General features: G+C 38.9%; 1 protein-coding gene and 1 long non-coding RNA gene across 3 annotated transcripts; one reads left to right on the top strand and one right to left on the bottom strand.

Moving 5' to 3' along the window:
• Positions 1–351: 351 nt before the first annotated feature.
• On the bottom strand, positions 352–9064 carry LOC126786027 (uncharacterized). 2 transcript variants are annotated; one of them, XR_007671160.1, is made up of 3 exons: positions 8766–9064; positions 8202–8265; positions 352–464 (listed from the first exon to the last, which is right to left on the bottom strand). It is a non-coding gene; the product is annotated as an uncharacterized LOC126786027 (long non-coding RNA). The 2 variants fall into 2 exon arrangements; XR_007671159.1 differs by lacking the exon at positions 352–464 and adding an exon at positions 6773–6885.
• Positions 9065–14195: 5131 nt separating this feature from the next.
• Positions 14196–15065, top strand: LOC126803309 (dof zinc finger protein DOF5.3-like). The gene has a single exon (XM_050531094.1). The coding sequence runs from the start codon at positions 14196–14198 to the stop codon at positions 15063–15065; it is 870 nt and encodes a 289-aa protein (XP_050387051.1).
• The last annotated feature ends 1985 nt before the right edge of the window (positions 15066–17050 follow it).

Raw genomic sequence — 17050 nt, 5'->3', positions numbered from 1 at the left:
AAACTCACATCGTTCATAGACAAACGAATATGAAACTATAAAGATCAACAAAACCATGATGAAGGTTGCGAGAATCACATTTGGAGTGGTTTTGGTTGGCTCTGCTCCAAAGAGGACTGCTCGGCGTGGATGGTGGAGTGTCACACGGTGCTGCTGTAACGACCCCAAAATTTCGAGCATAAAAACTCAAAATTTCAAAGTCGTTAAACACCAAACAAGCTCGATGAAATCGAAATCATTTAAAGTGCCACAGCGGATCATCTCTGAGTTCAAAATACAACTCAGTCAAACCGATTATTACAAACCAATTTATAATTCAACATTATAACAATGGAAATGTATAATCCTCACAACAACCTCACAAGATAGTCGCACAAAATCCTCACACAAGCTGGAGATAAATAACTTCAAGTCCTCTGAGCGGTCCGTCAATTCCCGCTAATCCACACCTGCGGAGTTATCCACTACACCATCGAATTGGTGCACCGGGATTGTAAACACAAACCCGGTAAGCTTTACAGCTCGTATGAGTAAAATGAAAATATAACTCGCATATTAATATATATACGAACATCCACAAATCAAACAAATATAAATGCACTCATGAGTCAATGGACGACCCATCTGGTTGTCCCAAAGAAATATGAAAATAAGCGCTCATGTGAAATTAAGTAACCCTTCTGGTTACCCAAATGCATTTATAATACGGGTACCAAGAACGCTGGTACACATCTGTTACCCCTCTCGTAATACACCGCCGATATTGGATAGCCACCCGCTACCCAACATCCAAAACAATCTGAGTACCCATGAGCAGATAACCACCCGTTACCTCACATGCAGTACTACGGTGATATTGGGTAACCACCCGCTACCCAACATCCAAAACAATCTGAGTACTAATGAGGAGATAACCACCCGTTACCTCCCATGTAGTACTGTGGCGGACAGACTAGAGCTCTAACTGTATCGTAACTTTCGCCCGGCCAAAGGCTAGGTTCCGACTTGCCAAACACGTACAATAATCTCACATCATATTGTACCAAATCACGTCCGAAGACAAATCAACATTTTAACAATCTCAATGTTAAAATCACGTACAATAATCTCACATCATATTGTACCAAAAAACATGTCCGAAGACAAATCAACATTTTAACAATCTCAATGTTAAAATCACGTACAATAATCTCACATCATATTGTACCAAAAATCATGTCCGAAGAAAATCAACATTTTAACAATCTCAATGTTAAAATCACGTACAATAATCTCACATCATATTGTACAAATCAAAATCACATGCTCGATATTTAAATCTCGTCATCGAAATGACATAAATCACGATAAAATCATAACAGTATATTATATAGCAAACTATATATATATGTACATATTTACCATTTATACAATATATATATAATCTATTATATCATATACATGTCATATTTCATAAACACGTCCGAAGACAAAACTCGTCCGAAGACAAAACATTGTAACAAACTCATGTTAAAATCACGTACAATAATCACACCTCATATTGTACAAAAATCAAATCACATGCTCAATATTTAATTCTCGTCATTCGAAATGACCAATTCCAATGAATTCATAACAGTATATAATATAGCAAACTATATATATATATGTACTTATTACCATTTATACGATATATATGTAATCCACTATATTGTATACGTCTCGTAATTCAATCTTAAAAACTCTTGTAAAATCTTGAATCACCGCAAGGGTAGATTCGTAAATAAGTGAGATTTTACTCACCTTCTTTCCAGCGTGCAACTTCCACGACACTGAAAGTAATTTTCTCACTCGTCTCGTCAGTCACCTAATATCACGATAAATGCTTAGAAAATGATACTTAAAATATCAGGTAACGAGTTCAGCACAGCTAAATGTTGTTCATAAAATATTGTTCACGGAACACTGTTCATGTTTACTAATCACTATTTCCTACAAACCACTGTTCATAGTTACTGTTTTACCAAAACAATGTTCACAGTTACTGTTTTACCATGCCACTGTTCAAAATACTGTTACCGTTCACTATTCACAGTACTGTTACAGATCACTATTCATAGTTACGGTTACAGATCACTATTCATGCGGAGTTACTATTCACAGTTACTATTCATTCGTCGTTACTGTTCACCGACCGCCACCAATCATCACCAAATTTCACCGCCACAACCTAAACAACATTTCCAACAACTTCCTAGTTGACACCAAGGTCTAAATCCGAGCCTAAACAGTCCAAATAATGAAGTACATAAAATCGGCACTATTCACAAACCCTAGAAATTGAAATTTTGATTCGGGTACTTACACTTCGATTTGGCTCGATTCCTTTTGTGGGAATGTTGCTGGGACTGAACCAAGCAAAACCCCCCAAGAATCTCGAGCCATGGTGGCCGGAGGAGGCGGCGCCGCCACAACAGTAACTTCCGGCGGTTGCTATACCGTGTCTGGTTGTCGCCTGAGTGCAAGGCGTAGCCCAAAAGATGGAGCTCGTCGAGCCCGTCAGTTTGATAGGTGGCACGACACGAGGCGACGTCGGATGGTGGAGAAATCGGCCGGAGAAGGTTTTTGGGTCGGGTGAACAGTGCCCGAGTTCGGGTGAACAGCACCCGAGCTGATTTTTAGAAAAATCTGATTTTCTGATTTTTAATCTCCTCTTCTTCCTTTTATACTATTTCCAAAATCGGAAACGAACTTCCGACGTTAATAACTTTCGCGTCCGACGTCCGATTCGAACGCATGATGTGTCCACGAATTCGTATCGATGAGCTCTACGACTTTCGTGAAGGAAGTTTTCGCAATCGAGCGACGGAATAAAGGTCGATCTATACGTTGCGGTAACGTTACGTTTTCTAATTAAACGATCCGAGAACGTTTCCGTTTTCGTTTCGAAATGTCGCAAACCTCCAATTGTCGTCTTGAATTAATTTCACAAGTTTAACACTTTGAAAATACTCGACATTTAGTTTCTAAAAAATTCGGGTTATTACATTCTATCCCCCTTAAAAGGAATTTCGTCCCGAAATTCAAGTTCACTCAATAAACAACTGTGGGTATCTCGTCTTCATATCCGACCCTAGCTTCCATGATGCATCACCTTCATTATGATGGCTCTACAATACCTTGACTAGCTCCACTTCCTTCCTCCAAAGCTTCTTTGTGGATCTATTCAAAATACAAACCGGCTCAAAACAAAAGTGGTATTTTCCTTCACCTCAATGGTGTTATGATCGATCACATATGCGACACATCAGGATCATACTTCCTCTACATGGAAATGTAGAAGACATTGTGAACGTCCGACATGCTAGTAGGCAAGGCTAGTTTTCCCACCTTCTCGAGAATCTCAAAGGCCCAACATACCTCCGCCAACTTTTCTTTCTTGTCAAATCTCACTACACCCAACTTTGGCCCAACAGATAGGTGATCGACATGGTCTACCTTAAGTGCCTCATAGGGTACCATGCCGATGCTGGAATGGTAACTGTCGTTGTAGGCGAACTTAATCAATCTCAAATGATTTCACAGTTACCTTAAAATCCAGCATACAAGCTCTCAACCTATCTTCCGTTACCTCAAACTGCCTCCATCAGACAATCTGTCACATGTCCTAACAATAATAGTCGCATGTGAGCTACTCAAAATATAATCATTCTCCCGAAACATAATGATGTTTTCAGCATGGAGGCGTCAACGCCCTCTTTTGTCTAGTTCACCACTCTCTTGCGATTTGACAGACTATCCTCACGTCATGAGTTAGCTCCTACCACTAAGCATGGTCAAAACTCTCAACATCTAACATGAGTCAAATCAATGATTAACACATGCCTATTACTTACATCACACATAGTGGTTTTCAAATAAACGTGCTTTATCACGACAATACCTTCATGACTTCACCACAAATCATCGTTAGAATAACGAACCTACCATTCCTTCCAATCAACAAATAATCCCCTTTCATGATCATCTTATTATAACCATAAAAAGTTGTCGTGCATGATACCCACTCAAGTACCATATTTGTATCGGCAACACGATAAAGAAATCTTAACTCATTGAGTTCACAACCACCACAGAACACCACCTTGGATTAAGAATTACTCTCAAACAGTTCACCAGAGAATCGACTAATATACGCAAAAGGCTGTAGAAAATTCTACCACCACCACAAGAGAGATGCATCACGCATCCTACCACCTTCACCAAAGCTCACTGTCGGAAAAGAAGTTACAGCTACCTGCTTCAAGTCGCAGGACAGGTAAAGAAAATATTTATCTCCCGATAGTGGAACATGAAAATTAGGTGGAATTACAGTGCAAAATAAACACAACCACAACTGAGATATACCATACCCCTTGGTTCATGCATACCTCAAATGTATGACACATGGTCCCACACAACGCCCCAGTGGCATCATCTATAGTATTGATTTTTCCCACAGTCGTAATACAAGAAATTCAGTAAACAATTCAACAACTGAATCCTGATATTGGGTCCACCATCTCCTCCAGACTAACCCAAGATTGTTGCCGCACTACCACTCTAACAGTTGTTTCTTTACTTTTATCATGACTCTCATGGCCAACGCATTCGGCCAAAATAACTCCTATGCAAACAGCAATATAATTGATCACTCTCTTATCGTAAAATTTATCCCTTGTTGAACACTTGAGTCAACATCTCCTTATCCAACAATAATAATTTGATGCATAGAGGGAAAAAGAGCATCTAAGTCTCGAATACTAACACCACTTGCACTTGAAAAGAAAATCTGATTCTCAACCATTTCTTTACCGGTTTGAAGGTGCTTGTCACGAAAAATTCGTCAAAACACCACTAAGTTAAGGTCATCTCATACCTTACCTTCAATAGAGTTACTTCACCGCCATTGCGTCTCATTTGGACCTGTGGCATTGTGAAGTTCCAATCCCCAACACCAAAATAATTTAATCCTGAAAGATCAGCGTTCTCATTTAAATGCTCAACTAGCAAATAATTAATTCATATCGCCACATTGAGATTTCTCCATCACCTTATATTTCTTACTCAGCCAAGATCAATGCGTAACATCAATTGTCTATAGCCGAACCAAAACAAGTTTGGAATGTCACGTCGACAAAATGTGAATCTCAATTTTAATAATTGTATTAACACCCTAAGTACGTATCACACGCCCTACTACTCTATTACCAATAACGTTAGAGATGCTAGTCACGAAAATTTTCGTTAACCACCTCCAACATATGGTCTACACATCTCTAGATTAGTTGCATAACAAAATCTAGTCCTCAACATTTAAACACTGAACGTCCCTCAATATAGGGTCAACGCTCTCTATCAAGACTCTTTGATAGTTTTCTGCCCTGATAAGAAACTATATACTCAACCTGTTAGCATTCCAGTATCTGGATCGCATGTCAAACTCAGAGAGTATTGTAGCCTCTCTAAGCTGATCGCACTAGTCATTAAGTCTTTGAATTCATTTGTCCCATCCATACGGCGTCTTCGTTATAGGGGCTATAACACAGTATCTCCTGAAACGTCTCGCTTTACTCTGATATCACAATGATGTCTGTGATAGCTACTTCAGATCTACATACTCAACATATGCCATGACTCAAGCTCTCATGGCATTATCCACCTCGAGTCAAAGATACGAAACTCGGGTTTCCTGGGTCTACAAATGAACCCACCATGTCAAAACAATCAATCATCGCGTACTGCGGCCTCAACCAATCTATTCCTCAGATCACATCATAGTGTGGTCCGGAATCACTATCAAATAAACAGAGAACTCTCTACTTCAAATCACAATAGGACAAGCCTTTCATTGTCTCCAATCTCGAGGAACACTCCAAAAGCGAAGTGACACATAAAGAGTTTCCCATAGGCGTAGGAATCAATCCTAACCCCTCCACTGCCAACTATCAATAAATGAATGTGGCTATCATCCTCTTCTCTAACTCAGAGTACTCAATCATCACCAAGTAAGTCCCAATACTCCGATCCAATGGTCCGCTACCATATGATCCAAGCGTCATGAAATGACAGCACTAGCAGCTCACTCATGTCCTTGATCAACCTCAACACACGACTATCGTCTCTAACGATAGCAACAAGATCAACTTGTCCTTCCAGTGGAGCAGCCTCCTCATGAAGGTTCTCCACATTGCGGACTCGGCCTGCAGCCCTACCTCGGCCTCGACCTCTCGTCCGTCCTCGACCCTGTCCACGGCCATTTTCCAAATTCATCACCATTCAACAATTAACACTCAGTCATACATGTGAAGTCTCGAATTCGACAAAATAGATCCAACCAGTATCAATCATGAAATTTCAGAAGAAGGTGAATCATCGGAGTATCGTCACAATACTCTCCACAAGACCAAACCATAAGGTATGGCTCCTAACACTCTCGCGTACCCGACGACATATCAATACCGAGGAGCATGTGATGGGTGCCCGCCTGCAGTCGGATCATCGCTCCCGGATGATATTGATAATCGCCAAATACACACTTAGGCTCTGATACCAACTGTAACGACCCCAAAATTTCGAGCATAAAAACTCAAAATTTCAAAGTCGTTAAACACCAAACAAGCTCGATGAAATCGAAATCATTTAAAGTGCCACAGCGGATCATCTCTGAGTTCAAAATACAACTCAGTCAAACCGATTATTACAAACCAATTTATAATTCAACATTATAACAATGGAAATGTATAATCCTCACAACAACCTCACAAGATAGTCGCACAAAATCCTCACACAAGCTGGAGATAAATAACTTCAAGTCCTCTGAGCGGTCCGTCAATTCCCGCTAATCCACACCTGCGGAGTTATCCACTACACCATCGAATTGGTGCACCGGGATTGTAAACACAAACCCGGTAAGCTTTACAGCTCGTATGAGTAAAATGAAAATATAACTCGCATATTAATATATATACGAACATCCACAAATCAAACAAATATAAATGCACTCATGAGTCAATGGACGATCCATCTGGTTGTCCCAAAGAAATATGAAAAGAAGCGCTCATGAGAAATTAAGTAACCCTTCTGGTTACCCAAATGCATTTATAATACAAGTACCAAGAACGCTGGTACACATCTGTTACCCTTCTCGTAATACACCGCCGATATTGGATAGCCACCCGCTACCCAACATCCAAAACAATCTGAGTACCCATGAGCAGATAACCACCCGTTACCTCACATGCAGTACTACGGTGATATTGGGTAACCACCCGCTACCCAACATCCAAAACAATCTGAGTACTCATAAGCAGATAACCACCCGTTACCTCCCATGTAGTACTGTGGCGGACAGACTAGAGCTCTAACTGTATCGTAACTTTCGCCCGGCCAAAGGCTAGGTTCCGACTTGCCAAACACGTACAATAATCTCACATCATATTGTACCAAATCACGTTCGAAGACAAATCAACATTTTAACAATCTCAATGTTAAAATCACGTACAATAATCTCACATCATATTGTACCAAAAATCATGTCCGAAAACAAATCAACATTTTAACAATCTCAATGTTAAAATCACGTACGATAATCTCACATCATATTGTACCAAAAATCATGTCCGAAGAAAATCAACATTTTAACAATCTCAATGTTAAAATCACGTACAATAATCTCACATCATATTGTACAAATCAAAATCACATGCTCGATATTTAAATCTCGTCATCGAAATGACATAAATCACGATAAAATCATAACAGTATATTATATAGCAAACTATATATATATGTACATATTTACCATTTATACAATATATATATAATCTATTATATCATATACATGTCATATTTCATAAACACGTCCGAAGACAAAACTCGTCCGAAGACAAAACATTGTAACAAACTCATGTTAAAATCACGTACAATAATCACACCTCATATTGTACAAAAATCAAATCACATGCTCAATATTTAATTCTCGTCATTCGAAATGACCAATTCCAATGAATTCATAACAGTATATAATATAGCAAACTATATATATATGTACTTATTACCATTTATACAATATATATGTAATCCACTATATTGTATACGTGTCGTAATTCAATCTTAAAAACTCTTGCAAAATCTTGAATCACCGCAAGGGTAGATTCGTAAATAAGTGAGATTTTACTCACCTTCTTTCCTGCGTGCAACTTCCACGACCCTGAAAGTAATTTCCTCACTCGTTTCGTCAGTCACCTAATAGCACGATAAATGCTTAGAAAATGATACTTAAAATATCAGGTGACGAGTTCAGCACAGCTAAATGTTGTTCATAAAACATTGTTCACGGAACACTGTACATGTTTACTAATCACTGTTTCCTACAAACCACTGTTCACAGTTACTGTTTTACCAAAACACTGTTCACAGTTACTGTTTTACCATGCCACTGTTCAAAAATACTGTTACCGTTCACTATTCACAGTTACTGTTACAGATCACTATGCACAGTTACTATTACAGATCACTATTCATGCGGAGTTACTATTCATAGTTACTATTCATTCGGCGTTACTGTTCACCGACCGCCACCAATCATCACCAAATTTCACCGCTACAACCTAAACAACATTTCCAACAACTTCCTAGTTGACACCAAGGTCTAAATCCGAGCCTAAACAGTCCAAACAACGAAGTACATAAAATCGGCACTATTCACAAACCCTAGAAATTGAAATTTTGATTCGGGTACTTACACTTCGATTTGGCTCGATTCCTTTTGTGGGAATGTTGCTGGGACTGAGACAAGCAAAACCCCCTAAGAATCTCGAGCCATGGTAGCCGGAGGAGGCGGCGCCGCCACAACAGTAACTTCCGGCGGTTGCTACACCGTGTGTGGTTGTCGCCCGAGTGCAAGGCGTAGCCCAAAAGATGGAGCTCGTCGAGCCCGTCAGTTTGATAGGTGGCACGACACGAGGCGACGTCGGATGGTGGAGAAATCGGCCGGAGAAGGTTTTTGGGTCGGGTGAACAGTGCCCGAGCTCGGGTGAACAGTACCCGAGCTGATTTTTAGGAAAATCTGATTTTCTGATTTTTAATCTCCTCTTCTTCCTTTTATACTATTTCCAAAATCGGAAACGAACTTCCGACGTTAATAACTTTCGCGTCCGACGTCCGATTCGAACGCATGATGTGTCCACGAATTCGTATCGATGAGCTCTACGACTTTCGTGAAGGAAGTTTTCGCAACCGAGCGACGGAATAAAAGTCGATCTATACGTTGCGGTAACGTTACGTTTTCTAATTAAACGATCCGAGAACGTTTTCGTTTTCGTTTCGAAATGTCGCAAACCTCCAATTGTCGTCTTGAATTAATTTCACAAGTTTAACACTTTGAAAATACTCGACATTTAGTTTCTAAAAAATTCGGGTTATTACAGCTGCTCAGTGCTAGGGCCGTGAGGTGGTGGTAGGAAAGGTGAATGAAGTGGTGGAGAGACTGCTGATTTTTGTAGGTGTGTATGGAGAGAATTTGACAGAGTTTTGGCTTATATTTACAAATGAGAATTGATATATTTTATGTAGCTAGGATGTGCTATATATAGAGGAAAATTTGAAGGTATATCCCCAAGAATATCTCAAGGATATTTTCCTTCACTCAAAATATTTTCCTTTATTTTCTTTGAAAATCGGTAAGACTGACTTCTGTGAATTATGTTTGCCATAACTCTCGATAGAAAATAGCTATTGAGGTGATTCTAATTAGATTGGAAACTAGACTTCGGTAACTTTCTATCCATATATTACACACTATCTGACACATTGTGAGCTCTTCTGGGGTGTCCATCAAAGGTGGATGAAGTGCACTGGCAGATTTCTGATTCTGATAAGGTTTAGACTTTAATTGCATATGTTCTTCCTCCTTTATTATGATTTGTTTTGTACGAATTTCCTTCTTTATCTTCTCATTTATCTCATAGTAATTCAATTGCATTAATCCTTCCATATTATCCTCTCCATTTGTGTTGCATTATATCTTCTTCAAATAAGCTTTTATCTCTCAACCAACTCCTTCTTTCTCTCTTCCTTCTCTTTTCTCTGTTGAATTATCTCTTCATTAATTCTGGAAATAATAAAGACAAGATAATCAACATAATAAAGTTGTCCTAATCTAGACAAATGTTGTCTTAAAAGGACATACATGTAATAGATAAGCATTTAAATTAGAAAAGTTTCCATTTCACAACAAGGAACTGGCTCGATCAAGTAAGTTACTAGAATATGAAAGTTTGATTAGGAATAAGAATTTCATTTCAATTAGGACTTTCCAAAATGTACGTTTTCTAGTCCAAAAAGAACTCCTAATGCAAATAAGATTCTCAACTTATCACAAATATTACAGAAATGTCGAATAATGAAGACTTCTAATCCAACTAAGTTTCCTTGTCCTACAAGGGATCATACTCTAAATACGACTCTAAAAAATTATTGCATTTTAAACCTCTTTTAGCACCAAAATGCAACCAACGCCACCAAAGACTCCTAACTCAAGTCAATGACTCAATATTACAACAATAAGGGCAAAACAAAGTACAAATGGAGGTAAAAATATGTTAAGAACGTCGCACAAAGTGCTCATATCAACTGTGCGTGGGCCTAAATATACTTGAACAAAAGCTAATTTAACAGACAAGATACATAGTGTCATGGAACTTTTTGTTACACTGCATTTTTGTTTTGAATCAAGAAGTTAGAATATATTGCTTGCTCAACAAACAATACAAGAATAAAACACTCCTAAAGGCCGACATAAAGAATTACTCCCCATCTACTAAACACATAGCCACACCTACGTACTCAACAATTAAAAATATATTCACCTTCTCAGTCAGTTTATAGCTCTTTAATATAAACATGTCTCACCACAAGAAATAAAGCAATGCGACTTTGGTTCATTAAAAAAACGAGATGAACCGAATAGTACTTTTTAGTTATTAAAATGTTAAGTATTAAAGTTCATTTATAATGTTGATGTGCAAGTAAATAAGTGATAAGTCACTTAATATTGCTCTTGAACATTATTAAACTTCAATGTTTTATATATGTATAGAAAAAAGATAATGTTGTCTTGCTATGCAATAGTAAACTTGTTGCATTTAATTCAGTACATGATGGCTACTTTAATTTCTATTGAAGCTTGCAATGGGTGCAATAATGGAGGCTTGAGAGTGCCTATTGGAGTTTGTTTGTTGCCAAGCCAAACTGTTTGTGTTAAAAATTCGGTTCTTGTTTCCAATTGGTTCGGTTCTTAAACAATTCATTCGTTATTTATTTTTTGAGTTGTTGGTCATAATATATAAAATTTCAACAAGCAGTACATAAAAGCCGACAATTGGAGAAACCCCATAAGATTCCCATCCAATCTAATACAAACTAGACTTACAAATTTATATTACACCCACCTTCTAAGCAATGAAGTACCAGAGCCATATAATGCTATGAAAATTAAAAGTGCACATTAAAAAGAACAACCAAGAATATCACTAAGACTGCACCAACGCATTCAAGCCATTTTAATCGGTGGAGACATATGCTCCACCCATTCTAGAAAATTAGGGATTCAATCTTTCAGCTAAAGTAGGAGTTGCCAGTAAGGCCCACCCCAAACCATAGCCCAAAAAGCTAAAACCATAGCAAGTTGGGTCAAGGCCCAAGATGTCCAAGGAACCCAAGCATTGGGTGATCTGTCAAAAGCCCAAAATGGAGCCCAGACGGCCTAATAAGAATTTGCTTTGGGCACCTCACCAATCTCAGTAGCAGCGCCAACCATCATCCATTTATGGCAGCCTCCAACGCCAAACGCATAACCACCACCATCAAAGCCACTCCCACCCATCCTAACGACAGATGTGTTGTCATCCACCAAAAGAAGAGATATCTCGGCCAATAGGTTGCTCCTATCGCTGGTTCCGCTGGAGAAGAAAGAGAACCCCACGAACTTCCGATAAGGGCAAAGGAAACTGGCCATTCTTAGCACTTCTAGAACCTGCCTCCGCCTTCACCTCCAACAAGCTGGTCAAGGTCCCATTGCTCCACAATATTCGCCATAGAAGAACTCCTTAGATCCAAACACCCGGACTTAAAAAGAGTCGCATGGTTGCAAGTTGAATTTGTAAGAATTCCAGATCTCGTCATCGCTAGATATGGAGAAAACGAGTGAGAGAGGGCTCGAGCCATGCATGCTCCATGCTCTGATTTGGAAATCCCATTGAAAGTGCTAGGATTTTGCTCCATTGGAGATGGAGTAGGGGGTTGCCGTGGAGGAAGGACGGCCGCTTCACAAACCCTAGGAGAGCTCATGGTTTTTTTTTTTTTATGAACACAGACCTTGCCATAGTTCATTCACTATTTAACACATGAACCAAACCAACTATGTTAAACAAAACTCGTTTTGTTTTTTTTTTCTTTTACACACTTGATGAACTGTTTACATGTACGCCTAATTCATATATAACATATCGCCCCTTCGACTCACCACCCTGCCTACATGAATCGAGTTGTTGCCCTTGTAAGAAAATTAACGTGGTTGTCATGCTGGGGCAGAACCAGACCGCATCTCAAAACATCAATCAAGTCATCTGGTCCGCACTTTGAATGACCTCTATTTCCGCCCACATTTGCCAAAGAAGTACAGACACCAACTTGCCAAAGAAGTACAGCCACCAACTTGCCACTTACGAGAAACTCAATTTTGAAACTATAGAAAGACCTTGTGTTTTACTGAGCCTCACTCTGTTGATTAGCTACAATATGATATGCAAATCAAACTCACATAAAGAGTCAGAAGCAACACTTACTAATATAACTTGTTGGTTTCTTTCGAATCCCAGAAACTTACTCACTTTCGCCAACCTAAAAATCGAGGCCGACTAAACAAAACCAAAACAAGCAACCTATGCGCGCAATTATACAGCTCAGCCTTCATCTTTCTAAAATAAGGAAAATTAAAATCAAAACAGACATTTGTTAAAGCATAGAGGTTACAGGAATAAGATTCAAACTCTAAGATATATAATCTATGTTCTCTTCAAAACAGAAAAGATAGGACTCTCAACTCTACCAGTCCCTTCTTCTGTCTCTTTCTTTTCTCTCTGCTTTCTTTTCCTATTTACTTTCAATACGTCAAGAACTTCCCTGACCAAGCTAGCCTATTTCAAGCCAGGGAATACAGCATGCTGAAAAGCGGCTATATTTTCATTATAATGTCAAAGCTCCATTACAAAGGTGACAAGCTTTTGCTTGCATACCAATGGAGTAAAGCTATGGAAAAACATAAATGGCAAACCAAAAAAAAAGAATATCAAATCTACCTAATTAATAATAAAACTATTGCAAAATCTATGCAAATACTAATAAAAGTATAGAAAGAAATCAACATATTGATGTTCTGATATGATTATTGTTGTCTTGAGGCTGATAATTTTCCTAATGGATGGTCATGCATTAGTAAGCTGGAATTTTGACAGATGGGAGTAACCCTAATTAAACGTAGTGATATCTGATCGCCATAATTATATATATTATCTCCCACATATTAACATAATTGTCACTTTTGATCATCTCTCTGCTTACTAGGTTATATGTAAGCACAACTCATTTTTCTCTATCAAAAAGCAAGATCAATTAGATTCTGAATTCTCTCACTCTCTTGACACTTTATTGCTCTGAAGACAAGACCGGGATATATAGATTGGAAAATATCTCCAACTGGATTCTTAGTATGTAAGGGGGATACTCTCCTTATTTGCAGACTTAATGAGTACTAGATCGTACGACCCCTGGATTTGTTTATGGTGTTGTGGAGTAGGTGGAAGCGAAAGAGAAGATGGCGCTAGTGTTCATATATGAACAAGATTTAGTGTCTAGAAACAAGTTCCATATCTCAATCACACTTTGTTTTAAAACACTGGGTTTGGTTGTTTTAGTAGTACAGATTCTCAAGGGCCAGTAACAGACACGTTGAGCCTATTGAGTAAAGCATAAGCTAAAATGCTCCCATTTCCTCATCCTTATAACCTGCTGCTTGCTAAGGCATGAACCCCACAACCATCATCATATTTCCTTAGGTCACTTGTTGTGTAGTCAGAATTATGATAAGAGCGAGCTTGGGGAGAGATTAAACAAATATGCAAGGAGAGCGAGGACAGGCGCAACAACACAACAATCAAGACCCGAAGGTGAACCACCAACAACAACAACAAGGGCAACAACAACACCATGAGCCTCAGAAGTGTCCAAGGTGCGAGTCCCTTAACTCCAAATTCTGCTACTACAACAACTACAGTTTGTCCCAGCCTCGCTATTTTTGTAAAGCATGTAGAAGGTATTGGACCCAGGGAGGGACCCTCCGGAACGTCCCCGTTGGTGGGGGTTGCCGGAAAGGTAAGCGTGGCAAGACCATGTCCTCATCCGCCTCTCGCTCAGTGCTCATTCAGCCGCAATCACAAGACCACCATCAGAGGTCATTGATGATGTTATCGGGTGATTCGGGTCCATCAACTGCCCTTAACTCTTTGCATGGCTCTCAAGACTATCCCGGTGGCGCTGATTATTTGACATCTATGCCATTTACTCAAAACTTTGGCCATCTCGGGGGTTCAAGCCAATTAGGATGTGATGGTGCTTCCAATTTGGGACTGCTTCATGGCTTTAATGCTATCTCAACCTATGGCCAACGTCAAATGCAAAACCAGCTTTTTAAGAGCAACATGGAGCCTCCACCTTTATACAAATCAGAAGATCATCGCGGCCAGTTGCTACAATCAACCAGGTCAAGTGGTGTTATGACTGATTGGCCTAAGAGCTTTTTTAGCAAATCTCATACTCCAGCTTCTGCTTCTGTTGCTACTGCCTCAGCTAGTCAAACAACGCTATGGAGCCCCACCATGGGAAACATTACCAGTACCACCAGCGGTGCAGGCCCTTCGAATTCTTTGAACTCGGCTCAATGGTCTGATGATCTTACCGGTTCGTTTGTTGCCGGCCCTCCTCAATGAAACTTTCGGGCATGTATTGGCTCCGTCATATTACTCATATATATAGAGAAATTCGATCGCAAATCAACTAGTCATCCTTTTTTTTTTGGCGTTAATTAGCGTACTAGAGAGCAAACTCAATTTAGTTTCATAAGGGTTCGTGTAACTAAAGTGGTTTTATTAGGTTGTTATAATTATGTACTTGTAAGAGAAGCTACAATACCTTCTCCATATTTTCTCCAAATAGAGAAACAAATTTCAAAATCTCTAAAACTTTTTTATTTTGCAAATTTTTGCATTTATTACAACAATCAAATATTCTATTTTCTTATTTATTATAACCACAAAATATTTCATAATTTCATATTATTGACTTGAAATATTTATTGAAGATTTTTTATTAGTTGTAATCCAAGTTTGAGTTGTTGAAGAAAATGCAAACATTTAATATTTAGTTATGCAAATTTTTGCCAAATCTTCGAATCAACTCTTATCTTTCATCCATTTTTCTATTTTGGAGAATGCGATAAAAAAACTGTTTGAGTGAAAAATAGACATTTTTTTCACCAAATTCTCATTTTTATCCAAAATGCATGATACATCGGTGATGCTCTAAGGGTCCAATTTAGTATGGACTATAGTGAAGTTGGTCGTGTGGGTATCATGATTATAATTGAAAAAATATTATATCGGCCATAATTATCACATGTTAGGGCTCTCTTAAAGCACTGACTAAAACATTTTGAGCTCCGGCCGGTAATAGTTGTTCTGGATCTCGGGTTTACATTTAAACCCACTCAAACAACTCCCAACTCTTGTTGTTGGGATCGACAAGATTGTCATTTGCAGTACGATCAGGTAACACAACCCCAAAACCTAGATGAAGTACCGCACAGTAAAAAAAAAGGTCAATGGCGGCTTAAAGGGTTGATCCATGAGACCATGACCCATCTGATAAAACGGCTAGCCAACGTGATATGAACTTGCACAACATATTTATTAAATAGGTCAAGTTTGATATGATATATGGAAAAATTTGGTCAAAAAGTGAGTTGAATTGGCAACTCCGCTGTGCAATTTCAAACCAGAGCTTTTTTTTTCTTTTTTAAAGAATTAACGATTTTGTCATATATAAGGTAGGAAGTAACATGAAAATGGAACACTCTCTAGGGCTTCGAAACAATTGAATCATGCGAGCCAAATAAAGAAAACCTATCTAACTCAATGCTACAAACCATCAATGAGAAGGCACTAGAATCAGTAACCAAATGTCCAAATCAACCAAATGTGAAACTACTCACTTATTATCCCGCTAGAGTCATCATACTAAGAGGAGGTAACCTAGTAAGATCTAAAGAAACTACCCGTCATCTAGGGGGTCCCCTCAACAGGGATCGCAACAGCAGCAACGTTGGGGGAACCTTCACGCTTTATCCAATTGACTGATTCAATTACCAGAGGACCTGTCTCCTTAATCTCCTACATAGCAGCTAACAAAGCCCAATTAAGCGCTATGCACCAAACCCATGCCCATATCCACATGCTAAGGACACACTGAGGAAGGGGCACCCATACCGTAGATTTGCTGAACTTGGTTAACGTGCGCACCACCGCCAATGTGAACCCCTATAAAATTTCTTCATCTTTCGGCATAATTGTCACTGTAACCGATATTTTTCCGAGATGTTAAAAAAATGTAGTTTAATATTTTTGTATTAAACTACGCATCGTCACGAGCGTGAGAATATTCGCGGAATATTTTTCTAACGCTCGGTTAATTTCCTACAAGTTTACGAAATTAACTCTTTTAAAACGTATTTTAAGAAATTCTTGTTTTTTGTTTTTATGACCGTCCATTTGAGCGAATTGATCTGGACCATCGGATCAACCTTTAAATGCCTAACAACTATACACTCACACACACCACATCTCTCTCATCTCCCTCATAGTTCTCTCTCCCTCCGAAACAGAGGACAGATGCGGAGCTTCGCCGCCGCTTAGCGACG

Source organism: Argentina anserina, chromosome 1 (assembly GCF_933775445.1).
Source record: "Argentina anserina chromosome 1, drPotAnse1.1, whole genome shotgun sequence".
Classification (NCBI taxonomy): Eukaryota; Viridiplantae; Streptophyta; class Magnoliopsida; order Rosales; family Rosaceae; genus Argentina; species Argentina anserina.
Note: the sequence above shows the minus strand (reverse complement) of the source record. Positions and strands in the feature narration are given on the sequence as shown.

What these genes read in the sequence shown, in the direction of transcription:
- LOC126803309 (XM_050531094.1), top strand. Translation starts at nt 14,196, where the DNA reads ATGCAAGGAGAGCGAGGACAGGCGCAACAACACAACAATCAAGACCCG.